The sequence below is a fragment of the Trachurus trachurus genome (assembly GCF_905171665.1).
Source record: "Trachurus trachurus genome assembly, chromosome: 15".
Lineage (NCBI taxonomy): Eukaryota > Metazoa > Chordata > Actinopteri > Carangiformes > Carangidae > Trachurus > Trachurus trachurus.
The window spans coordinates 17,490,721-17,518,440 of NC_139906.1; the positions used below are offsets into that span (position 1 = coordinate 17,490,721).

The 27,720-nt window shown below is 44.1% G+C and overlaps 1 protein-coding gene across 2 annotated transcripts; it reads right to left on the reverse strand.

The window, feature by feature from the left end:
* Nucleotides 1–875: 875 nt before the first annotated feature.
* Nucleotides 876–27,249, reverse strand: antxr1d (ANTXR cell adhesion molecule 1d). 2 transcript variants are annotated; one of them, XM_083988620.1, is made up of 18 exons: nt 26,893–27,249; nt 18,048–18,119; nt 17,881–17,952; nt 17,425–17,506; nt 16,887–16,917; nt 16,729–16,802; nt 16,163–16,231; nt 15,985–16,065; nt 15,788–15,848; nt 11,750–11,848; nt 11,348–11,417; nt 8,088–8,166; nt 7,697–7,792; nt 7,202–7,240; nt 6,974–7,072; nt 6,716–6,880; nt 6,559–6,606; nt 876–1,728 (listed from the first exon to the last, which is right to left on the reverse strand). In XM_083988620.1, the coding sequence occupies exons 1-18, from the start codon at nt 27,048–27,050 to the stop codon at nt 1,657–1,659; spliced, it is 1,467 nt and encodes a 488-aa protein (XP_083844746.1). In that variant the 5' UTR covers nt 27,051–27,249; the 3' UTR covers nt 876–1,656. The 2 variants fall into 2 exon arrangements, with proteins under 2 accessions (XP_083844746.1, XP_083844745.1); XM_083988619.1 differs by having other exon boundaries at nt 876–2,051; nt 6,526–6,606.
* Between the last annotated feature and the right edge of the window lie 471 nt (nt 27,250–27,720).

The following is a 27,720-nucleotide window of genomic DNA, read 5'->3' on the forward strand; positions in this document are numbered from 1 at the left end:
TCTCCACTTATCTCCAGATGATGCGATAGAGATTTTCCCAATGTTGCTCCTCCAGACACTGAGAGACAAAGCTGTTGTTGGTTGACTTAACATACCTTAAACCTCGTGTGATTCATTTCCTCAGTTGGATTGCAGTAAAGCGAGTCATGAGGTGTTGGACTGACCTCCTGATCGTACTCCTTTGTCTGTGTCTGAGTTCACTGTGTCCGTCCGTGTCTCTGGGGAGGGGGAGTCTGATTCAGGACATTCTCAGACCTGACATCATCAGGTTACACTGTACACTGACTTAATCATACAGTCACTTGGAAAACTATTCACACCTGCTGTGCTATAGAGTTCATTCAAAATTGACGAAAGACTTCTTTAGTTTACTTCAAGTGTGTATTTTGGATGTGTTTTTTTTAAATTACTACAAGTGCACTGTGGGACGGTGGCACAGGAAACAAGTGACAAAAAGATTTACATCACAGCAGTAATGTGTCCCAGAAATACGACTTGAAGATTAATTTTCTGGCTACCTCTAAAAATGTCATAGTTAGATTAGTAGAGTCCTGACAGCAACAGAAGTGTAATTAGTTTAATTAAAGAATATTTCCTTAAAGAGGAACACCAAATGTTGCATCCTGCAGTATATCCAATTAACTAATAAATGTGGCCTCTGTTGCAGTGACCCCAATATGTCTGGAAGCTGTTTCATAATGACTGTGCAAAAAAAGTCCGGCTTTTAATAACGGTGAAAGAAATCGCTGGCAGATGAGCACGTAAAAAACAATTTTTATTGAAGACAGTCACAAAAAAAAGTTTGTTAATAAAGAAATAATGCAAAATGATTATTTCAGTCAGTAAATGCAGAATACAGGAGACCCTGAAGGTACTTATTGTCAATGCAATCGTCCATGTGAATGTGTCAACAAGGATACAATCAGGTGCTGAGCCAGAGCGCTTCCTTATCCCCCTTTCCTCAAAGACCTAAAACTTCACCTGACACTGAACAGAACACAGATGCAGACAGGGCCTGTATTACAATAAATAAAATATGGAGAAACTGCCCTGCAGTTGCAATAAGGTCAATTAACTTTTACACTAAATTCTAACTAGGATGTAGAAAAAAAAAGTTTCTTTGGTCAAGAAGATACAATTATGCATCAGTGTGATTTAAAATAGTGTACATTTAAAAAAAAAAACCCAAAGCCACCATCACCAACATTACATCATCTTTCATTACATGCTGTATTTATCACTACGTTGTTTGCTCCGCATTATTATTCTCTGCAAAACCAAAGCAGACAGGTGCATTTATCATCACCACTCATACAAACTGTAACAGGCTTAACTTTCAACACATAAATCCTCTCTGCAGTAAAGGATTGCACTTACTCTTCCCACTCAAGTCAACATGACCTCTGATACTGTACATACAAGCTTAATCAATTAACTACATGCTCGTTTTTTTTTTTTTTTCCTATAATGTTTGTGTGTCTTAATGTAAAATGTTACCTTGATGAAACTCAATAGCTGTTTTTTTTTAATATCAGATAAATATTTTTTTTGCTGTCCAGCAACAAAGCTCAGAGCTTCAAGTTCGAGCTCCTGGCTTAGAAGAGTTTATGGCTCTCTGCTGTCTGAGTCTGTGGGTGAACGGAGGATGTGTGTGTTTTAATGGAATGAGTTGTTTATTGGAGGCTCTCTCTTCCTCATCATCATCATCATCACCATCATCATCACAGCCTGGGTGGGGGTCGTGATGGAGGGGGTCCCGGAGGCCCCGGGGGTGCACGGGATGGGGGTGGGCCCGGAGGGGAGTAGATCATAGAAGGGGGTGCGCGGGCGGGCGGCGTGGTGCGGGGCGGCGTGGTGCGGGGCCCCCTCGACGGCGGCTTGGTACGGGGGACAGAGTTAGAGACCAGAGGTCGCTCCTCAGCAGGTGGAGGAGGAGGAGAGGGAGGAGACGGAGGAGACGGAGGAGAGGGAGAGTGGTTTGTACGAGGGGGAGCCCTGTTGTTCGGGCCGGACTCTCCGTCTTTGACTCGCTGGAAACTAATACAGCGACCCTGTAGGAGGAGAAAAAAAACACACATATTGAGACAGGCAGATATATTGGCACAGCAGCAGACAATAGAATTTGTAGTTAATGTGACATCCAAGAGGTGAAGAATGAAACTCATTTTGTGTTCTACTGTCCTTTCTATGACTCTATGAGACAAAAAATGTTTAGTAAGGTAGATCCAAATAACAAATTTGTGTGGTTAGACAATGCTGAGAAGCTAAAACATCTTTTCCAGTTGAATATTTGCATTTTCTTTATTTCTTGAAAAGGCTTGGGCAATGAGACGAAGAGCGATATATTGAATACTGAAAGTAGTATGTCACACCTGTGTGGCAAGTAACACCAACAGGAAGGACTGTCTAGTCTTTTTTCTTGTATTTGTCATTAAATGTGTCTTGTAATCCCATATGGGATGGGCCACAGTGGTGGCATGACACGAAAATAAAAAAAATCATTCATTCATTCACAAGGTTAGAGACCACAGCTACGCATCGTCACATCGGTGCAGAATACAGATGAACATGCAGTGTGAAATCAATGAGCGCCTAAGATCCAGCAGCCGGAGTGGTTTGTGTGAGTCTTTGCCCAACTCTGCTGACAGAGGCGAGTGTGTTTGAGGTGCACAGAGCCGCTTCTGTCCACACCTGCACTACAATAGCTGTGATGCGAGCAGACACACACAAACACACACACTTCCCCTCTTCTTCTTTGGGAGCCTCTGCGGCGACTCGCCCTCTCTTGATGCCGAACAGAAAGTGGTTTATGTCTCTTATGTGCTCGACTTGTTGGAATGTAAAGGGGAGATTTTCAACATGCCCTCAATAGTTAACAGAGAGGGCCCCTCAGCATTTAACATAATTTACAAGTCGCGGAGAATGGGACGCTTCTCTTATTGTTCTCATTGATGGTCTTCCTCTCTGTTCACTGCATAGCATCCTTCTGCAGACAACACACACACACACACACAAACTCTTGCTCAGTCTGTGTGTGAAGGATGGAGAGTAGGTCTCTGTGTCACAGACCCTTGGTGGTCTGATTATAACACCTTATTAAACAGAGAGGCCCTAAAGTCACACAGGGGCCATTAAGAGGACCCCGGCAGCAGTAGCTTTGTGACTTTGGGGGGGCCATTGTGTGTTTGCATGTGAGGGGTGCGTAATTGATTGGGGGGAGGACAAGTTGTGGAGGGAGGGGGGGTGACTGCTTTGGTCTTGTCGCCGGGTCGTGGTGAAAAGGCCAGTTTGTGAGCAGCAGAGCAGCAGCGCAACACCAGAGCGAGCATATGGACACAATGAGAACACAAGCTCATGAATATGAGTGTGTGTGTGTGTGTGTGTTTGTGTGTGACTGTAAGCATGCTTCCACCAGAGCATATGGCCTGAATGAAACCTCAGCCTCATGAATAACAGAAACAGAGATGGAGAGAGGTTAGAGGAGGGGGAGGGGGGGGGGGCTGGATGCTAGAGAGAAGGAAGCAGAAAACCGAAGCAGGGGATCTTTCCACTTTAAAGTCGTCAATATGTAGGTGGATGAGTTGTGCGCGAGGTCAACAATGTGTCACATGTGACGGTCAGTCTTCCTCTGAGCCCCCCTCTTGGCTGTAATGTCTGCCACTGTTTTACCCCCCCACCCCCACCCCTCCACCCTCACCCTTCCCTGTCCCTTTGGCAATTGTTTACTTCAAACCCCTCGACTCCTTTTTAGGAGAAAAACAAAACCCTCCAAACACCTCCAGCGTCCCTCCTCGCACCACTCCTCTGTCTAGCCTCCGTTTCTTGCGTCTGAGCCCCGAGACTTTGGAAGCGATGCGCGCACACGTTCGTCACCATTTATAGTAAAGAAAAGGGGAGAAAGACGAGAGAGCGGAGACGCACATTTGACCTGACAGCTCTGCCTGTCACCTCGCATGACATTACAGCGATCCACTCACATAAGAGGAGATTCTCCATGTGCACTTAGAGGAGTTGACACAGTCTCTGTGGCACATATATGCTGATTCACAGTATGCACAGATAATATCAGTTTCCGCTTTTATCCAGACATCTTGATCACTTTTTTTTTTTATCTACTGCCTCTGATTAAAACTGTTTTATTTGCTTTTGAAAATGACAAAACTCAACAGTGACATTTTCCAGAGTTAGTTGGCTCAGCTGCTCTGGATCATTATCTTCCAGATGTGGATATCTAATAGTGTTAATTGATGGAAATTGTGACAAAGACTACTTCAGAGTGGGAGAAGTTGGGTGATGATTCATTGTTTTCAGCTACATTTCAACTGTTTCAGTTCTGTGACAGTATCTGATAATTAATAAAGTAGAGATCAGTTTATTTCCCTCCTAAACATACATACATAGATTTTTTTTACTTCTTTGTTTCTGATTTTTGAAGTCAGCTTATTTACTGCATTATTTTTGCATGAGCTGCTCCCCTAGTGAACACGCACTCACTCTCAGCTACTTCCAGTGGAACGAAGTTAACATCAAAGTTCCTATTAAAACTGGCAGCATCTTCTATGGAAGCAAATGTTATAGCCAGTACTTTGTTTTTTTAATGTCACTTCTCAGTTCAAATTTCTGCACAACTGTGACTGAAACAAACTTGGTATGTGATTCGGTTGCACTGATCCTTTAAGTGAAGTGATTGGGGTTAAAGAGAGAGAGGAGGGTGGAGATGGGGACGTGCTGCTGTGCTCATTTGTGGCTTCATTTGTGTGTGAGGACGGAGGGACGGTGGTCTGTACTGTGCGAGGGGGCCGTCGGTGCCATCAGCTCTGGGGACAAAAGAAGGGGGAATCTCTTCTGTCACAATATTGCTCGTGGCCTTTCAACTCTCCATCTGTTTGTGTGACGCTCACTCGGCGGAGCTGACACGCACGTTACAGTGACACACATGCACACGCACACACACAGTAGAGAGGAGAGGTGAAATGCAAACAGGGAGTGTGGCAGAAACTGGCAGCCCGCTGACGACCGTTTGCAGAGGCAGCGAGGTGGGAGTAATGTGGGGAGAAAGCAGGACGAGCTCCTCCTGAGCTGCTGGTTAAGAAGAATCGCCGTTGAGAAGTGGGATCCTCGCTCTGTGTCGCTGTGCTTTTTGCCGCCTTGTTGTGCGCTTCTTTCCAATCTGCCTGTGCTGTTTGACACCGGTTTGACGACCAGCTGCACTTGCCTGCTTTTTGAGAACCAAGATCTGTGCCAGGCTTTTGTCAGCGCTGAGAAATCAATGTCGTCTTTCATGTCTGATATGGCTGTTAGCACTAGCTCTTAACAACTATCTCCATTGCAACAAAAGTGGATTTTTTCCCCCCCTCATTTCTTTCCATGTGTGAAGCGGGGTTTTATTTTCCTCGGTTAATGGTGCGTAAAGAGATGTGGGGGTCATTGTTGAGTCCGACAAAGACTCGAGAAACTTCTGTCCTGACTGGGATGAATTGTTCTGCTACGAATTAGAAAAAAAAAAAAAAAAAAAGTTCATGATGGAAAGATGGGATAAAACCCATTGATGATGACCACTTTTATAGACTCCAGATACAGTAGGCACACACACACACTCTCATACTGATGATGAATCATGCCATTCAAAGAACAAATCAATAAATTTTACAGCGATATGGCCACGGCTATGAAAAGCGACAATGAAAGCATTTACAACAGACCAGATGTTTCACCATGACAACCGGTATGATGATGAAAACATGTCTGTGGGGTTATGGGATGCCAAATACAGGGTCAAGGTTACGCATCGCGCAGTGATGTCATGATTTAGGACTCTTCAGAGGCAGCAGTGGCGCCCAGAAGATTAACATATGAGAGGAAACCTAGCATGTAAAACTCCTTCCAACATGGTAGCAGTTTTATTTCATTTGGTCATTTAGCAGATGCTTCAAAGTGACTTACAAGTGAGGGACATCACTAAAGCTTTTACTATAATTATCCCATGAAAGTAGAGAGTGATTGTGTGACACGCCATTTGGAAACTTGATAGAAACCCGGTCGTTTTCTAGGAGTCACAGGGAAGAGAACGGAGGATACAGTACTCTTTGTGTGTGAACAATGACAGCTTTGACCAAGGGATTGGTATCAGTAGCTCATTGACTCACTCTGTGTGTGTGTGTGTGTGTGTGTGTGTAGAAAACCAGGACTGTGCTGCTGTGTTATAGAGTGTGCTGTCCATGCTGCTCATTGACACGTGTTGTCTTTATGCAGTGTGACAGACAGAGAGGAGGATGCAGATGCTCAATTGTTAACAACAGGGATAAGAAACACTTTCCAAAACCTTCTGTACCGTGCCACTTAAAGTGTTTTTTTGTTTTTTTTTTTACCCGCAGAGCCATCCCTCACCAAATTACACATAATTACTAAATTATAGTCTTCTATCAGTCATTATGCCTGTTTCTGGGACAGACATCAGATTTTATAGTCATGATTTAGGTCAAGATAAAAAAATGAAACGTGACAGTGGTTGGGAGGCGGGCTCACCTCTTCTCCAGGCTGTGGTCTCATCAGAGATACCTGGTCGTAACCTCTCCTGAACAGAGCCCACAGAGCGTCCAGCTTCCCCTGAACGACCCAGAGACAAAATAAAATTGAAGATTTTCAATGAAGAGGTATGAAGACACAATCTTAAATATGCATTCAACTTCTAAAGGAAGTGACGTAAAAGACAGACCTTGATGGGGGTGTACCACCTCCTCTGCTGTGGGGCGCGGCGGCGAGGTTTTCGAGGTTTGGGTTCATAAGGTTCAAATTCCTGATCTGGCATCTTTACGACTGCATTTTTGGGTTTGTCCAGCTTTGCACCTTCTTCAGTGGACCCCTTCTCCCCCCATCGCACCTGGGAAAAGGTAAAGTGAGAAAAAACTAAACTATATCATACATTCTTTAACTTAACTGCAAAGGTTGAAAACACAGTGTGTGTGTGGTATACCTCCATGCGTTTGATGCCACCCACTCCTCTTCCTCCATAGTAAGATGCATCCACTGTGGGCCACTTCTTCTTTGGCATCCCGTCTTCATCGTCTGACTCCTGTGAAGTGAGACACCAATGATACAGCTACAGCTAACTACTATCAACATAATACAACTACATAAGCAGTGAAAAACCAATCATTTGTGTATTAGAATCAATAACAAGTTGATGTTGCTGGAGACTTACAGGCTCTGGAGGTGGAGGTGGTGGAGGTTCTTTGATGACCTGAAGTTTGACAATAAAAGATCATTATGACATGAGGTAAATAAAATTTAAATTATTTACAAATGGTCCCCTTATTTCAGATCTGTAAAGTAATTTCAATAGGGTAAAGTGAAATGGCAATTGAGTCTGCTGATTATTAGATTATTACAAAAACTAAATTATTACAAAACTGGACAACAAAGACACACACGCATTACAAGACATAGTGGTTGTGGGGTAGGGAGGTTGCAGTGTTTTATGCATAGGTTACTATTTGACTCACTAGGAACACATACATTTACATGATTACCAACACCATCACATGATTGCATGCTCACATATTTTTACGACACATACTTTCTCCCCGAGGATAAACTAAAAAATGCATTACTTATAGTATTAGAAGTCAGCAATGGTCCATATTATATTAAAGAGGATGGGCAATGTTCTTCTCTCACGTGTGAGGTGTGAACTTACCACTGTGCAGCAGAGAGGCCAGAACCACCAGAACAGCAGCAGAGCCAACAGCAGGAAGACCACCAGCAACGATATGAGCACGATGGTGCCGTCGAACTGCACAACAAGACACACAGAGAGTAACGGGATGAAGATTGAAATTGAACTGGATTTAAAGACAACAACAGATGAGGAAAAAAAGGTGAAAACGACAAGCCGAAGTACTCACAGCCTCCTCTGAGGAAAGACACAACAGAGGAGACCTCAGAGAGGAAGAAGAGAGGAAGAAGAAGACTAGAGAACCAAAAGAAGGAGAAGAAAACAAGAAGGTTGAAAGAAAACTTTATTGAAATAAAGCAGCATGCCAAGAGGGAAGTATCATCATCATCATCATGCTTGTGTATGTACTCACACATTCAGTAGTAGTGATGTGAACTGAGCTGGTGATGTAGGAGATGCCCTCGTTCATGCTCACCTGCAGGTAGATCACCCTGGAAAACACAAAACTCGTGACTGCTCTGATCCGACACCAGCACCGAAACACACACACACACACATCGCGCAGTTGTGCGTGCGTCTGTTTGCATGCACCGCACTCGTGACCTTGTTTCTGCTACTGTAAGAAGCTCGCCCGAGGTGTCAAACACATTCCTCCACCTATTCTGTCCATACTTGCTGCCTTATAAGCGCACAAAATATGCTGACTTAGACACAAAGCCAAAGAGGTCGGGGAGTTCTCCACCCATAGAAGGAATCTCTTGGACTGTTTGGACCAGACCCAGACCTCTAATGTGGAAACCACAAACAGCTAAATGACTTGTTCATCTCCGGTATTCAGCGCCGATATCTGCAGGACAGGATCTCTTGCAAGGACATGAAATGTTTTGGTTGGGACGATGACAGGACAAGAGCTACAAGTCCCCCCGGGCGGTGAGAGGTTAGCGAAAAATTACGGCGGGACATTGAGTCGACAGCTTATTCATGAAGCTCTGAAGGAATATGAACAAAAACAAGACATGGGCGAAGGTACAAACAGCAGACAGCTGGATCGTAGTTCGAGGTTTTTTAGGGAAAGAATGGAGAAAGGCTTCTTGTGCTTTTTTGTGGGGGGTGTGTGTAAGGGGAGGGGGGGTGCATGAAGAGACAAGGGTGCCATTGAGCTTTGGGTTAAGATTTGAGGGAGGGGGTGACAAAGGGGAGGTCACTGCGGGGGTGGGGTGGTGGGGGAGAGGAAACAGAGAGAGGGGGGATGGTAGGAGGAGGGCATTTCCTGTTCCACATCCCCTCAGCGCTGTCCCACTCCCTCCCTTCTGTTTTCGCCTCCTCGCCCCCCTCCTGAATCCTCTCCAAACCACTGGAGCTCATCTCATAACTCATGCTGACACTGACTTGGGAGTAGGAAATTGGCGGTGCAGGTGCCACTCATCTTTTCTACTGTTTCAGCCCTCCCTTTTGTGATATATACCCCCCCCCCCCCCCAAACTCTCTCTCCCCAATATGGTCATTCCTTCTTTCAGGCAGGCAGGGGACACGCTGCTATCAGCTCCTCTCTGACAGAGAGATCTCAGCCCCTATCAATCATCAATCTGCCCACTATATATGTCTTTGCCCCGTGTGTGTGTGTGTGTGTGTGCGGGAGGGGGGGGGCTGAAGCTGCATCCGGAAGGTTCCCAGTCAACACGGATTTGTGTGACGGCAGCGTCAATGACTTCATTATATGCGACAAGGCTCGGGTGGAACAGGAGGTGGTTGCGGGTCTTTGGGGTTTGGGTGAGGAGGTGACGCTGGGAGCTGGAATCCCTGAGATCTCCTGTACAGACTGAAGTCCAAAACAGGCAGCTTTGTACCTATAATCTGATCTGACATTCAATGTGATCTTTAGGGCTGCAGCTTTATTTTTTATTATTTTCATTATTGATAAAGTTTGATCAATACAATAGCAGGAAATGAGTTTGAGTTTTTTTTTTTTAATACATAAGTGTCTCAGACTGACGCTGTGATGGTGATCTTGAAAACAGCAACTGCACTGAGGAAGGCCATGAGATGCGCTTGAAAGCTTTAGAAAAACAAGCATGTTGTGGACATGGTGGTGAGATTTTTTGTAAAGGTGCTTTTACTGTACCTGTGTTTCAATAGTGTGTCATGTATCTTCTGTTGTTTTTATTGTCTTTTTGTGAAAAATGTTGTTTAAAACTGATCATAACCCAAGAAGATGTGTCCTGAGTGCATGGCTGGTATACAAAAAGTAATCTAAAAAGATAATCTCTATGTTTGAGAAATAATTCATATGTGTTGCTACACACAGGTGCATATTAATAAATATAAACTGTATATATATAAATATAAATACAGTCTCAAGCAGAGTCAAATCTAAAATCTGATGAACTTGGCTGAGGATGAGGAGGCTGGTTTTGCTGACAGGGCTAAAAATAGCACCGTTTTGGCACACGACTGTACACGCAGACATAGTTTTGCACCACACCTGTCCAGCCCGCTCTCGCTTCACTACACGTGTCCACATCTATCTGCGCGTCATTGCTCCGCAGCCCAGAACTCATCAGCCAGCTGCTGGCCCTCCTCTCCGGGCCCTTCAGCCATTCACAGCTGACTTCCTCTTCAGTAGCACTCAGGGTGTTAGGCAGTGCTGACTCTGCTCTAATGGGCTTCTGTTACATGGAAGGATGTCTCCTTCAGGCACCATTGCTGTGTGTAATGACGCTCCCCGTTCTGCTCTGCTCTCAGGAGGAGCAGCCCAACTCGCCACCAAACACCGTCCTGGCAACAACTATCACGCACAAAGATAAACTAAGGAGCAGATTGATGTATTGATTTGGCTTCTTCTGTCATTATGTTAAACCTCAAACAATCATGTATCAATTATATGCTACTTTTGTCAAAAGATATGGGTAAATTATACTGTGCTGTGACAGCGTCTTAAATCCTCTTGTGGCCGCAGTATAAAAACAAAATTCCTCTTCCCCACCTCTGAGCAGTACTTTTTTCTCTGGCAGACAAGACAAGCTCAAATCACGATAGAAATCTGAGTGACAGCAACAAGACAGATGATGACTGGGAGGTGTCTGAGGCCGCAGGCCCGGGTGTATAATTATGCACAGGACTCCAGGCGGCGGGGATGGGGAGGCTGCTGGGCCTCGGTCGTCTCCGAGCTCGGCCCACAGCGTGGCTCTGTCTGCCCCGCAACTAACTTCTGCTCCGAAATCTCCAGGAGCGAAGCTGGGAGCCCTGAGAGGAAACTTTACACTGCCCGGCCGACTCCACTCACACTTCCTCTCTCCCAAAGTGTCAGACTGAGGGTTGGGATACATCATGCACACAACACAACACAACACACACACATCCACGGTTGTGAAGGTCCTCTCCAGCAGGCTCTCATTAAGACGTGTTCCTGGGCTCTACTCCTGTTGTCCCCTCGTGATTGGTGTCTGGCTTCGTTAGCTGTGACAAACACTGATTGATCACAGACACTCAATGACTTTGGCCCTAATTTGTTCAAGGACAGCAGTCTTCTGTGTCCACACCAAACTTGCGTACAGCTGGCAAAGTATCTAGCTCAGAGTGGTACAGCTGTAGATGGAGGGTTTGGCAACAGCTAAGAAATGGTGTAAGGGTGAGAGGGAGGTGAGAGCCAAAAGAGATAGAGACCCAGCTTACCTCCCAACCTCCTCCACCACCGGAGCGGGACAGAGCAGGAAGGTATCCTCTATTCCAGCTGGTCTCTCATCTGCAGAGTCAGGGAAAAACAAAATCACACTTTATGAAGTCGAAATGGAAACATCTGCAGCGTAGAAACACAGCGCATATTCTTCTTAGATGCATAATCCTAACCAGATTCTCATGATCCATTTAAGCGTACGCACTAATGTATTAAAGCAAATTTGCTGTAATAAGAAGCATACAAATGAATTCAGTGCTCTCTTCAGATGATAATTTGGAGTTTGGATGCATCTTCACTAAATTACTCCCTGACAGTCCACAACCTTTTGACTCTTTTACAGTTAATTACTACTTTTAACCTGCCAACCTGCATCCTGATGTGTTTTGTGCACAACTCACCAACAGTGTATGTTTCATTCAGTTTGAAACTGCAGAGGACCTGATCAGTGTTTCTGGCGTGGAGAAAACCGTTGCCTCTCACCACCACCTGGAATCTCTCTTGAGATGAAAACAACAAGAGGACAAGCACCATCAGACATGATGAGCGATACACACAACAATGATAACACACATATTTTTAGCCATGTGCGTGCGAGATGTAAAAAATTAAAACCTGGCCTCCATTTCTGATCTGAAGCAGAAAAAGGATTTCTTGTGAAGTGCACCAAAACGGTCGGTGACTACTGACAACCGTTCCCTTTCTCTTGATGTGCTCAAGCCTTAGCAGCAGAAACTTGTTCATGCTTCATTACTGCTTGTTTATATCTGTGTGCTTGTGCGTGTATGTGTGGAAAGGCCATAATATGCTCCAGTGGTGCTAATGCTTAAAAGTGTTGCTATTCACAAATATCTGTGCTGTAGCCAGAAGGTGTGTGCGCATGTGTGTGTGTGTGTCTTTGACCTTTAGTTTCCCCCAGGCGCTGTTAAAGCGCACTGACAGAGGCTTGCCAGCATATGCTGGAGTGTCTATGTGGCTGCTACCCAGCATATGTTAGAGAGTGGGAAAAAAACACTTGCTTAAAAACGTGCCTGTAGGGCTGACAACCACGTAGCACTGTCAAAGTAGGTCTGACCTTACCTATGGCACCATAGCATGGCATTCCTACATGTGTGTATGTGTGTGTGTGTGTGTGTGTGTGTGTGTAAGTAGGCAGTATAGGCAAGTGCATACGAGGGTATGTATGTAACATGTGTCCAATGCCTTTGTGTTTTTCAGACAACTGTGTAAGGGTCTGCATGTCCTCACTCTATATGCGTGAATGTATGCAGGCATGTGTTTGAACATGTGTGTGTTTCCTCTAGCATTATCCCGGCTAACATAAGTGAACATTTGCTACACCTTTAACATTTAAAGCTCCAGCGTGAAGATCACTGGATAAAAACATCACGGGGCGTGAGTGTATACGTGACAGTGTTTCCTTAAAGGTCAGACCTGCTGCTATGAAAAGCCATAAATACAGATACATAAAACAGAGACAGCAGGGCTGAGTGGAGAAAACAAATATCACTTTACAGACGTCTGCACATCTCCACATGTTTACAGATGCTGCAAAAATGTTGAAGAGGGACGAGTCGCCTTTGGAGAAGATCCAAGATAAAAACTGGTGATGTGCAAGACAGACGGAAACTGAATTTTAGCTCTCACAAAGCTGGGCTTGTGTATAGTGAATATGAAATACAGTATATATTAGACATTATATATAATAATATACATCTTATCTTACTGACCACATTGCTCCTCAGTTTGTATGAGTAAAACCTTCTCTAAGTCTAATCTCTTATACAACCGTGCACACAGTTGATGTCATGTGACTGTATCTATCTGCATTGGTGAGTTCATGCTCATCTACACATGTTCAATGACTTGCAACTTGTCAGTCCTGCTCATGTCATTTTGCCACTAATTCTACATGTGTATACATACACACACATACACACACCACCCGATTACCCACAAATCTCATTACAGACACTCTAATCATGTACTGTGCGCCCCTGCCCTAATTCTACTGCAAAACACATGCATCACAGATTACTACACAATATAAATACAATATCAAACAACTTTGACTGTATCAATTTTCACATAAACCGACGACTCACGCGGTTTACAGCCACAACAACTTGCAGCTTAATGAGAGGACTCAACACTAATTATTCTTACTGCTCAGTGCCTGGTCTGCTTTAGCAGTCACCCCCCTTTCACACAAGGTTACCATCAAACAGCATGAGCTGCACTGTAATGAGGCGCATGCGCATACACAAAAATACCCAACTTTAAGTATCCGAAACATATAATATACTACTCTAATAAGAAGAGCTCTTCTTATTCAATTCTTGTAAAAGTGAAAGAAAAAAGTTGGTTCTGTTATTGATGCATATTTCTTATTGAAAGATGATGTTCAACATTTATCAGAGCTGGATCTTATTAATTCAAAATTCAGATGTGAATCATCTATTATGTTTCCAAACCAAAGAAAAATGCATTTTTAAGTATCAGATGCTACATGTGGATGATTTTCACACAGATCTTTTAAATCTGAATAATTCATAGATGACTTCTGGCTAAAAGCCTCAATCAGAGAATCGTCTACACACAACCGAGACAAACTACACACACTGAGGCTTGATGGGCTAAAAGGTCAGTGCTGTCAGACACATGGTGGGCAGGGACTGGTGGTGCCCTGCTGACATGTCCAACACATATGCTGCTGCCCTCTCCTCTCTGCTCTCTGGCTGCCTCTGTGGCCACATGTCCATTTACATTTGCACCTGCACGTTTGACAAGGATTTCATTTGTACGATTGTCCGTCCGTCCGTGTGTGACCGTACGTACACATGTACACGCATGTGAACGTGTGTCCTGCATGTGTGTGGGAAAAGAAAATGGGGTACGGCTTGTCCGAACAGCCGCTCTTCAATCACGTTAGTGCGACGGGACAGTGAAGGGCAGGGAGGGGACAGGGAGGAAGGGACAACGGAGAAGAAAGGGTCAGACGTTAATGAAAGCAGCAATCTCTGCTGTCATGTTAGATCTGAGGCCTGACTCTCAGTGTCCTCTCAGTGTGTGTGTGTATGTGTGTGAGGGAAATCAGTGCTGTCACGTCTGATAGTGTGGCCCAACGTTCACTGTCCAGTCTGATGGCCTGTTTGCAGGCAGCTCGGTCTGGTCATTTCACATCAGTGTGAGGGACGTGTGTGTTTATGTGCTTTACGATGTGTGTGTGTGTGCGCTCACTAGAGAACATCTAAACATGTGTGTTGCTATAGATCACGTACGGTACATGACTACACTCAGATGGAGAGGGAAGACGGAGAGAGAGACTGTCACAATACCTATGCAATATGTCAGAGTGTGTGCGTTTGTGTCTGTAAATAGATGTGGGTAGATGGATGTATTTAAACCTCTCAAGAAGATTTACCACTGTTCAAGATAAAAGAATGGTTGCAAAATGTGTGTTTGTGCTCCACCATCACATTATCTGTTATTGTACTGTAAGAATAAGCTATTATGAGATATATGAATTTTAAGATTAGAGCTGTATAATGTTCTTACACATGACCCCACAAAAGCAAACAAAGCAGATTACGATCTTTGTCCATCATTAATTAGGACTTGGTTTAAGTGGGTCCTTGGTTTCTTAGTTCACTGACCATTAGACTGCTCATCAATCGAATAATAAATGAGGCTGGGGGATATTTGTCCACATGTCGAGTGACACACACCCGGGCTCTGGCAAAAGCCCAAAGACTGTAATTATCACATGGGCACAACTGTGATTCTTTATTATCCCTTCCTCGTTGTTGCTCCTCTGCTCTGCTCATATCATATCCTAGTAATAGATGTTAATCTACATGGGCTGCCCTGGTAGGACGGCTCCAAATGCACTCTCTTAAGTGAGCCCTAATAAGGTCATGTCAAAGCTCATCCATCCTTCTGGCATGCACATTAAGGCGCACTCTCTCTCTATTTCTCTCTCCATCCTTCTTGGCTGTTTTTCTGCCTCTTGCCTCCTCAAGCTGCCGTCCACATGCGGAGGAGCTGGACATGGGGAGAGGAGGTGAGGTAAGAGATGTGGCTGAAAAAGTCCAAATGACTATTTAGCATACACGATGTGGCAAACTAGGCCAGGGAGGCAGCCATGCCTAAAGACTCATGGCTAATTCCTCTGACCAACACCCACCCCCCTTCCTCTTTTTTTTTTTTTTTTTTTTTTTTGCACACACGCTGTGCTGAAGCGGCTATGCTAATTTTCCCCCGGCCGTGAATGACAATACGCTCTCTGTCACTCTGCGGTCATAAGCGTCCGTGCGATTACTCAACCCCATGTTCTACTCCAGAGGCTTTAGATGACTGTCATCTGACACAATCGCACACCGTGGCCGCCCCGGTGTCTCGACGGGAAAAGGAAACCCCCCGCTCCTCACACCTCTTACCTCCCGCACACACACTGGACGGCTCCGCTGCTAGAATCTCAATACAGGACTTCTTGATGATCTGTGGGATCGGACAGAAGAAGAAGAAAAAAAAAACACAGTCAGGAGACGATTTAATGACATAATATGGTTTTTGTGTGTCTCAGTGTGTGGGTGAGTGTTTCTATGACTATACATGTGGTATGTATGTGTCATACCGAGTCAATGATTCCCCTGAGGGCCTGGAAGCCTCCCCACACAGGAAACACATGTTCCACAGTGTCTGCAATAGTTGCAAGCTAGAAAAACACACAGCCACAGAAAGAAAATAATGTCTTGAATGTCTTTTTTAGGTATTGGCCACATCTTCAGTATCCTCCTGTACCCTCCTCCTACCTGGGTCTGGTTGAATTCTTTGACCCCTACACAGTAAACAATCGCTCCCATGGACCTGGCCCTCTGTGCCTGGAGGAAGAGAACAAATAAACCAAGATGCAATGAGCTTAAACAGATTCTAGCGAGCTTACGAAGCCAAATATATCTCCCAAAGAATACCTCAGCGTTTAAAGAGAAGATAGATAACATGATATACATTAACTGTATAATTAAAACACCATCATGCATTTGTTTGCTTTGACAGGAATCTAACAGTGAATATAAATATCAGCAGGAACTGCTGGGGAAATTCTTGGAAAGAGAGAACCAAACATTGAATATTATTGGCACACTAAAGAGGGTTTTTGAGTCCAACTTCCAGGTGCAACTCTAAAAAAAGAAAAGAAATCCCAAAGAGCAACACTTGAACAGAACACCAATATCAAGTCAAACCTAATAAAGATGAATTGAATAAAGACCCACCCGTGTTTACTTGAAAATTGAGTCTGAAGTCTATTTTCATCAAGTTTTCACATTATTTTATCCACCCCTTCCCCCTAACCTGACTACATGTAATTACATCCTACCTCTCGCTGAGCTGTGTCAAACTGCCACTCATTCAGTTCTCCGTCAGTCAGGGCGATGATTACGCTGGCCGTGCCTGAAAAAACACACAACGTTCATGTTCTCCGAAACAAAGTGCTAAATGAAGGCTAGTGTACTCAGCATGTTAGACAGAACTTACCTTGTCTCTCTTGAAATATCTGCGTATTGGCCTGCAATTGCAAACAGCGAGTTAGTCAAGCTTTGGTTTTCGAACAATACAAGGACCAGACGATGAATTAAAACAGGTTGACAGTGCTGCAAAGCCAGCCCACAAATCCCACTTTCCTCAGCGTGATTTAGTGAAGTGTTATTTCAAGGATGACTATATGAATATACAACTTGCTAGCTTCAAAGTTGGATGTCATTTGGAAATGTTGCTAAATCTTTAACCACCAAAACATGCTCATAATTTAATTAGAAAAATAAAACCAAACCACGTGGATGTGTGGGATCATGCTCAACTTTACTTTATCTCTGGTCTCAGCAGATTCAAGAGGCAGCATGTCATTCATGATCTTAGCCACTCCTCATACTTATCTAATTCATCCTGGTTCCAGCTGCCAGATTCAATTAATGTTCATAGGATATTTTCCAGAATTAAATCTTATCATAAAAACTAGGCCAGTGTGACTTGGGCTGGTCTTGCCAGTTTGTTAGATCTTTAAAACCCGACTTACCATCTCCAGGCCTAAATTCATAAATGTGTCCCCTCCAGGGATCACCCTTCTCAGAGCTGTTAAGCCTCCAGTAATGGCCTCTCTGTGGGGTAAACAAACAGACTGATAAAATACACTGGAAGAGGACTGCTCTCTGCAAAAGAGCTTGAGAAATGTTTCCAGTAGTGTAGATATAAAGATGGGGTTAGAGAGCTGAAAGTAATTTTGTGGCTCAAGTTCCGAATGTGTTAGTGTCCAAAGCCAAAGTTGTCCACAATAAAGTGAATGCACTCTTTAGTATTGGTGGGCTGCCTAGAGCTGGATGAAATTTGTAAGCAATTAAATTTTGAGTTGCCAAAAAAACTCTGGTTTCCACTGATAGAGATAAGACCACAAGAGACAAAATCCCTACAGGAACACAGAGATCCAAACAGCAGACAGTGACAGATCGGGTGTTGATCAGCTATGGCTTTTTACCTGTCCTCAGTCAGCTTCATGATGATGTTTCCTCGTGTGGAGAAGACAATGAAGGACATTCTCAACATGGGGCTGCAAACACACAGTTGTTTCACTTTAACACTGAGAGGAGGAAAAAAACCCATCTAAAACATAAATGATTCATGAATGACTAATCCTGCTTGTACCTGATGAACTTCTCTGCCAGCTGCTCCACAAAAGAGTAAATCTCTATCCAGTGATGCTTCACACTTCCAGATCTGAAAATAAAACAACAAAACACAACCTTTTAAAAAAGAAATGAGATTTTACCACAGACTATCATGATATTAGAAAACAGAACCTTGACGTTCCCTCAACTTTTATGCATGAATACCTCCACAAGAGACTCCCATTTCTGTTTAGCACCGAACACCAACTTATTACTAGGTAGTATTTAATGATAGCATATTTTGCATTGCCTAATATCCTCAGAGCAGCTAGCATGGCTGCAGGCAGATTCCTGCTCATACGAAGTTATACCATATTTACACTTTCCCAGGCTTATCTAAATTGTGTAAAATACTCTGCTGTGATAAGCTGTTTTGCTTTAAATTATTTATAATAAGTGACAAAAAAGGAAACCTGTTGCTGATAGATGGCCTACTTCCTCATCTAGTCATCTGGATCAAAACCATGGATGTAAAACTTATGCCCCGCCCACCACACAGCTAACGTTACGCCACCTGAGGGCGCGTATGACGTGCCTTGTATAAACAGGAAGTAGATTCGTAACTGTTAAATCGATTAGTTGCAGAAAATACGACCAAGGATCATGGAGCCAAGGATGGACAGCAAAAACAGGTGTAGCGTTAAAATGTTGAGTTTAACCGCAAGACATCTGCTAGCAAAGACAACGAGGTCATTAGCGTGTAGTTCCTTGTGCAACCACGGGCGGTAACCATGGTTGTATCCATGTATCCATGATGGATAACAACCCGGAAGTTCCTCCAAAAGTCGATGGGAAAAAAATGGACGCCACGTGAAAACCTGGTGAAAACGCAGCAAAATGTGCAGCAAAAATCAATGATAAGAAGATAAGACATAAAGGTGAGTGTTTTTGTTTGTTTGTTTTAATGCTGTTAGCTTGTAGCAGGTTGGCTGTGAGACTGTGTTGGTGGCTGTGCTAAATGCAAACTCACTGTCTGTGCTGTCAAGGTTTTGGTGACTGGTCAAGATGATTAGCCAAGAGGAAACATCAGAGGGAGGAGGCCACAACGTTTGAACATCAGTCTGCCACACACTCAGAGGAGGAGTGAGTCGTGCACCAGAATCGGTGAGTAGCACACAGTCTTATGACAACTGTTGTTATAGTTGGCATCTGTTTGTTGTTTCTTAGCTGACAACTGGAGTAGGCTAAAAACCCATGCTTTCTATGATGACAAAGTTTTGGGGGATTGGTTCCCTGGATAAGCCTATATGACAAATGAAATCCTGTCTGTCTGAAGCTGTTTTTATTAGACTGGTTCACGCCAGGTCCAAGGTACCAATAACACTGGCTTTTACTGGTCACTGTGCTCAGCTAAGCTGCCGGGAACCTATTGTATTCCTAGGAATTCTTTCTTCTTCTTCTTTCTTCTTCCAAAGTCATAATTCCCATGGGCGAAAACTCACCAAACTTTGCACAAAGGTCCAGTCCTATGCCAGATTTACTCAACTCCAAGGACATGTGCCCTCCCCCCCTCCTAGGGGGGGCACAATCCCCCCAATAAGCGTTTAAATTTAAAAACTTAAAAAATTCCTACCAAACCAACGGTAGATGCTACAGTTTTGAAACTTCACCACAATGTAGCCTCAATACTGCTGAAACTTTTGTCCACTTAAACTCATTACAAATTATGAAGTCCATCACTCTGTTTTTTTCAATAACTGTAAAACTTTCAAAATGTATCTCCTCCCACAATTTTTGCTCAATTGACACCAAACTTGCTACAGAGCATCGCCAGACCGTCCTCCACAAAACTTGTTTCTCAGATTTTTGATTAAGCAAAAATTGAGTCTACAGTGCATGAAAACGTTTGACTGTAAACACTACTGTAAACATATACCATCAAATTCTTGATAAATACATTTTCAATCTTCCTGAAAAAATGAGAATATTCTGGAGTCATGGTTGATGAAGTTTGGCAAATATCAGAATTTTATCTCAAAAACTGAATTTTTGAGAACATTTTGAATTCTGCTCTCATGGGAACAACTGCAGTCAATGTGAGAGTGGAATTTTTAAACATCAGATTTTCTCTTATGAAGCAAAACACTTGGAGTTAAAAACAAATCACCAACATTCCCATGCTGTCAAGATGCAATTTATGTATTATCAGATTTTTGTTTAGATAACTTAATTTCTGACATTTTGACCATTTCATCACAACAGCTGCCCGGGCACTGACTCACCTGAGTTGATAAATGAAGCTACACAGCAGGTCTCACTACCAGCCAATTAGCTCAGCGAGTTAAAGCAGAACTATGCAGGATTTGGGCTGTAATTATTGTGGCTCAGAGTCACTGTGATGGTAGAGTGACCTGTTATGAGGTGAATGGGGTCTAGGCCAATGCGCTCACCCCCCCCACTGGCTGAAAACCGCACTTGCAAGATCAGTCGTCCGTCTCGGTGTAAATCTCATCAATGGATAGAACTATCGCGAGAAACTGCCTTACGGCAGTACGAGATAAGAACGCAGATGACGTCATGCATGTCATGAATCGTGATTGGTTTGAGTTCGGAAAGTCGGAGGAAACCATGGAAACATGTTTGTACTGATGAAGTTCGGCTTGTGGCTAACACGGAGCTAATGCTAACAGACACACACACACACCATGGATCTTTTAGGGTTGCCAACTCTCACGCATCTGGCGTGTGTCACACGCTTTTAGGTCCTGTCTCACGCTCTCACGCCACTCAAACAATTCTCACGCCAAAATCAAGCGATTTGAAAAAAAAAAATAATAATAATTAAAAAGCAAGCTTTGGCACTCATCAATAGGCTCTCTGATTGGTGTGCGCGATGCTTATCCGCGTGTCTATTGGACGACTGCTCAAGCCTGTGATCACAGCACAGTAGGACGGGGAGTTATCGATCCGCGACCCCCCCCCCCCCCCTCCCCCAACAGCGGCACGGTGCTGAAGCCTGGACCCGACTTGGTCCGAATCCGATGGTCAAAAAAAAGAGGGAGAGAGCGAAGCCCAAGACACAACCTGACCTGACCGACCAGGCCGTTGAAAACTATAAAATCAAGATGCAGACTGGGTAGCCCAAAAGTACAGCCAGGCAGCTCAGTCCAGAGAGCAGAGGAGAGAGAGACAGCGCAGCAACAGGTGTGTGTGTGTGTGTGTGTGTGTGTGTGTACGTCTGTGTGTGTGTACGTCTGTGTGTACGTGTGTGCGCAACTGCGCATGCATGTACGTGGGCCATACCTGCAAACTCCGAATGGGTAGAATGTTTATTACAGAAGAGAAACACACATTTCAGGACCTGACTTGTATCATCAGGCTGTAGTAGAAGACTGAAAATCACAGGACATGTCTGTTCTGTCCTTTCATATATTAATAGGCTCAATAGGCTGGTCCAGGCCAAAAGCCACAGCTCCCCACTAGACCAGTTTCATACACTCCAGCCATACAATGATAGGAACCACAGATCTGCTTTTTTCCCTCTTATCTGAAGCAAATGTTGTGTTTTCCCTTTATTTTCTTCTCAGAGTACACCAGAATGCTTCAAATACATGTTAAAATCACAATTTTTCCTGGGGGGGTGCCCCCAGACCCCCCTAGAGGGATATATTGTCACCTATTCCACCTCTACTCAGTTTGCAGGTATAATGTGTGTGTGTGTGTGTGAGAGAGAGAGAGAGAGAGAGAGAGAGAGAGAGAGAGAGAGAGAGAGAGAGAGAGAGAGAGAGAGAGAGAGAGAGAGAGAGAGAGAGAGAGAGAGAGAGAAAATCTACATTAAACATTACTATTACTATTATTACAGATAGCCAGCCCCCCCCCCCCGCCAATCTCACTCCAGCCCAGGACCGAAAGTTGGCAACCCTGATAAGATAATGTAATACATCATGACACACACACACACACCTTCGCGTTTTGGAACCTTTATTCATGTGTGTGTGTATGTCTGTGTCTTTGTGTCTTTGTCTGTGTGTGGCCGTATTAGCGTTAGCTCCGTATTAGCATTAGCTCCCTGTTAGCGTTAGCTCCGTGTTAGCATTAGCTCCCTGTTAGCGTTAGCTCCGTGTTAGCATTAGCTCCGTGCTTAGCAAACACCGCTCTCTACCTTCAGCAGTAAACACAAGCACGTGTAGGGAGGGGGTGGAGGAGGTGGGACGGCGAGTTTTTTTTTTACGACAGTGACATGTGCCTCCCAGAACTGTGGGGGAGCCCCGGAGAGGGAAAAAAAGAGAAACCAACGAAGGAGCGAGCTATTTCCGGCCAAGTTGCATAGTTCTGCTTTAAGAGCTGGTTCTTGGTGTCAGAGATTGTGAGTTCGAGACCCAGCAAGGGTGATGATGATGATGACAGATCAAAATGTCAGATGTCCTCAACATGAAACACAAGACAGTTGTACTGATGGTGGCATCACAGCAAGCCTCTAAATTTAAAAATCCAAATAGCTTGGACTGGACCATGTGCGAAGGCTCCTAACATCTTAGACTCATAGTAGATGTTTACATAGATGAATACATATCAGAATTTTACCTCAAAAACGGATTTTTCTTTTTACTGTGGTTTCAAATCTACCTGCACGACAGTGAATGGCTTACTCAATTTGTGAAGCCACTGTTGAACTGCCACTTGTCAATAAGCTCAGTGCGATAGACAACGGTCTTTGGTTCCCGAGGTTGTGGGTACAGTCCTCAACTGGTGCAAATTGAACATTATAAGGTCAACTGTCCTGTCTTCCTATTCTCCTGTTTGTTGCTCAGAATTTGCCTAAATTTGCCAAAATTAGCCCGGACCCGACCCATTGCTGCGCAGCAGCTATAATTCTATAAGAAACACCTTGTGTATGTAAACTTTTGCTGCAAACCAATATGGCAAACATAGGTATTGGCTTAGACATTTAATAGAAATAGAAGACCATATCTGTGTGATAAGACCATCATGTTTTGCCTTTCTTAGGCAGGGTGGGGTTTTTATACAAATTGGACAGAGACATGTTACAGGAGTTTATCTCTTCCTCTGGCCGACTAGTCACATTCCATTACTTTGGACTGTAACCTGTCAGTGGCGAGAGCTGCTGGTTCGCCCGCTACATGCTGCTGTGGACATGACAGTCTCCTTAATGAAGCCCAGTCCCAGGGGGCTGCTAATGGGGGCTAATTGCTACTGGGCCAGAGGGCTGAGGTTAGGCAGGGACAGATGTAGCAGTCTGCCTCTAGCAGAGACCATGTAGCAGGCAGCTGGCCAGTGTGCCCGTGTCTGTCTATGTGTGTGTGTATAGTATCTGTGTTTGTGAGAGTGTGCGTGTATGTGAGTGTGAAGGGGAACAGATGGTCCCAGTAAGCACAGCCAGTCTAACAACAGGTTGGGGGTCCGCAGAGTGAAAAGGCTGTGACATGAACAACACAGGGACGCAGGAGTAACACTCAGCAGGGGGTAAATGAGAGTGTGAGTGTGTACGAGTGTCTCTTGAAGGATGCAACATCAAACGGCTTACACTCAGCAAAGGGCAGGGCTCTGTTTGTGTGTGTGCAAGAGGGTCATAAATGAGGTGAAAGTGTGAGCTGGTTAGATTCATGATGGCTCTTTTGTGCCTTCTATTTAACCAGTCACTGCTTGGTTTAGTCATCCTTTCTCCTGGAAGTGAGGGCATGATATAATCCCTCAGCTAGCAGGAGTCAACAGGAAGAGACAAAAAAATCCTAGCCTCAAAATGAGTGTTTTACTGATGCAAATATACAGCAAAAGTTAGAATGTTTATTCCACCAGATCCTCAAGTGTTCACCTCACCAAACTGAAGCAAAGGACTAGCTTACTTATTTGTATGAACGGATGTAATTTTTTTCAACTGTCAAGGAAATATTCCAAATATTTTCCAGTTTCAGTTTCTCAAACGTGAAGATATTATGTTATATTTTGACAAACTAATTTAAGTTCAGATGAATCATGCAAATGGGAGTTTTTTTTAATTTATTTTTAATAGAAATCATCCCACTTGACAAGGTGCAAGTGCATTTAATTGCTTTTAAATACGCACCATGGAAATTCTCATTCTCAGCATGTCTACTATTGAATTAAAAATCTCTTAATGTAAATACATTATGTCCCCACCACTTTTTACGGAAAGAATTACAAATCATCCAGTAAATTTAGCTACCTACGTTTCCTAAGATTGCATAACCTGGGGGCAGAATCTCTTTGAGCTGGCAGTCAGATCAGTGAAAACAAAGCTGTGCTCCAAACCAAACCGTAAAACACAACACCTATTATTCGATTTGCGGGTAGACCAGATATAGAGGAGAAAAATGCAGCCTGGTATTTGGTGTGGATGAGATGTGGAGTGTAGGAATGTGGGGAGCTGAGCTGATGGTAGTTCTGTTTTTCTAATGCTCGTTCTGTGTCTACTGAGATGCTTCCAGTGGAGCGCACACACATTCTCTACACAGCTTGTCTCATAACCTTGTGGACGCTGAGGCACAAAGCCAAACGTGTTGGTAAGACAAACAGTGAAGACGTGAAGACCAGTGCGAGACACTTCAATAACATCCCTTATATGACTTTGCTCTGAAACATCAGATTAGGTCACTGTGTGGCATTTAAGATCTGAAAAACAGCCAACAAGTCGGTGCCATCTCAGGAGAAAGATCAGCGGCTTCCTGGAGGCCCCGCAGAAGCACGCAGGTCGGGGCCGTCAAAAACAAACAGAGGCGTACCAGAGGCCTGGCCATGCGTGACGTGCCACGCTCCCCAGGCTCCTCCTAAACTTTCTGAAGCAAAGGGTAAAGACTGAAGAGCGGCTGACAGATGTTGCCATGGACATCCGAAAGATCATCAAATGTGTTGAACCCAGAGCGAAATGTCACTCATCGTGTCCTACCTCACAAGCTCGTAGGTAGTGAGCCTGGGGCATTTGAGGACATACAGCAGGCCTTTTTAAACCATTACCTCACTGTAATTCCCAGATGTCATGCACAGATACCACAGTGTTTAACCGTGCTGCTGCAAAATCACTGTACTCAGTCCTCCTTTTGAAAACATAATCTATTCTTTTGACATTACAACCTGTTATTCTTCTACAGAAATAGAACAAATTTAACCTGTATGTTTTTTGTTTTTTGGGGGGTATTATTACCCCCTCTCTCTCCCTTTCTTTCCTCTGCTCTGCTCACTTTGCGTGTTTCGACATGTTTGATTGTTCTGCGTCCACGAACATAATCTCAACCTGCAGCTCGAGCCAAGATACGACAAAAATGTCAATTATAATGTCTGAGCACACACAAACAGCGGCTCGATCTGAGACTGCAGAGATCACACGACGGATAATTACTGGCAGAGTCAGGGTCCCTCACAAAGCCCTAAAAGGTGGTGAAAACAAGAGAACTGAAAATTTTTTGTATGAGATTTGACTGGGTCAAATATGCTTGTTGAGGCTCTGAAGTGGCCTAATGTGCATTCCTCTTGGTGAAAAAAAACTCCACACATTGTGACAAAGTACTGAATTTCAGGGAGGAGTAAGAGGTGTCACAATGGCACGAAGGAAAGGGGGATTGAGAGCCGGTGCTCATATAAGAAACCGAGTCATGGGCTTTTTAGGCAAACTAGGTCAAAGACGTCTAATCAGGATCACAGGATCTTTGATCTAAATCATGCCCAGAACCTTTGTTTGTCATTCTTCCTCTCTCACGTCTCATTTGCAGTCAACCCTCATTGGCCTGCTATCAAATAAATACACACATCCCCTTTTAGGATCAGTCGAAGATCAAGGTTAGGCGTAGATCTTTGAAGATAAACACTGGCATATACAGCAGATTTAAAAAGATAGGGTTTAAAATAGGTTGTAAATTGTTATTGTTTGCTAAATAGGTTTTAGTTTAGACTCTGTTGCCTGTTTGTGCAATGTCAATGGTTGAACTATGCTGCTGGGCTATAGAGAAAAGGCAAAACAAGTTATTTACAATAATTATTTTTGCAGTTTGGCATAGATGTTCTTACAAATGACTTATTAGTGATATTTAAATTTTTTAAGTTTAAGTTTTTATCTTTTAATCATTAACTTTAAGTTACAGCTCTTGAGTATTCCAAATAAAACGGTATATGCATGCCATGTTATTTTTTCCCCCCATAACAAACACAGCCATAATCAGATTTAGTATTGAGAAATCCAATTTCTTGCAGAAACCAGCAGAGCATGGAGGGTCTGCTTCTGCATGGTCTCTGCATGACCCGCTCAGGATACGACCGGCTCACATATAGTGGGATGTGGGGAGAAGAATAGTTGAAAGGAAAGATCACCGGGCCACAGCAGCAGCAGCGGTGTGGGGCAGCTGCTGCAGCTGTGTCCGCAGGCGTCATCAGCCTGAAACCCTATATCCATCCTGCTCGCCCTGCCCACATCCCGTGGGTAAAAAGCCTCTGCCTCGCCGCTGAGAACCGGCCCGAAAAGAACAGCATGCCCTCGTGGCCCAAATATCGCTCCTACTTTAAACACAATGTTGCAAACAAACCAGTCCTCATACAGGCACTGGGAGATATAAACAGTGAGGGTTAAAAGGCTGTGGACGCTTAATCAATCAATGAAACAACAACAACAACAACACAGTTCCATCAGACTGAATGTGTAATGCAAAAAGATGTTTGCGACAGTCCCCTGCCTCTGATTTTCAAAGTTCAAACTTGTAGGTGACTTTCCTCTTAGTACCGTTACAACATTACAGCAGGGGACATGGAGGCTGAATCCGACTGATGCGCTCCGCGTTTCCAAACAACTGGGCGGTTGCATGGCAATGCGCAGCGATGAGAAACTAACAAAGCCATAAATAATATCGGACACTCACTTGTCCAGGACAAAATAGAGGTCGAAGGCGCCCTGACAGGACCTCTCCTCCTCCTCCTCCTCCTCCTCCGCCTGTTGCTCTCCTTTCACCGACACATCGAGGAAGAAAATTCCCAGCAAAACCAAGGCGAGGAACATGCGAGTCTGTGTCCTCGCCATCTTTCCCGGTTACTGTTGGACCGCTCCGACACAGTGACAGCTGAAGATCTTCACATTTTCTCCCCGTCGTCTGTTTCCCCAGTCGACCGCGAGTGTCTATCGCGGTGTTTCTCGATGGTCTTGCCCTCCTAGGTTGAGCGCTTTCAGCCGAGAGGAGTCTTGTTCAGTTTAAGCCGGGCTCCCCCAAGTCTTCCTCTTTCAGCTGAAGAGAGAGAGAGAGAGAAGAAGAAGAAGAAAAAAACGCACTGGAGCAGCCAGGGCAGGATGGAGGAGAGGAGCGACACCCGAGGAGGGATACAAAACTCCACTTTTCCTTAGCAAGAAAATCCTGCCCCACAAATGATGAGGAGTGTTGAGCAGATATCCGGGCTGCTGTGGGTGGTGGTGGTGGGATGAACCAGAATAGGCCTATAGATACACACAGTTTGGTAATGGGGAGGAAATCAAGAATAGCTTTGAATAAGTGGGTGTCTGGGGAAAAAAAGATCAATTCTCCTTCCTGAAATTTAATTTTCATTTCCTCAAAGAAAAAAAAAATCGATTTTTCATTTCGTGAAGCAACAGCGATTAATCCAGTTTAACTTCAAGATGTAGGCTATAATGCAAAGTGTCTTATTTTTGCTTGAGCTCTTCATTATTCAAATCAAACATGAGTCACGTGGTCAACGAT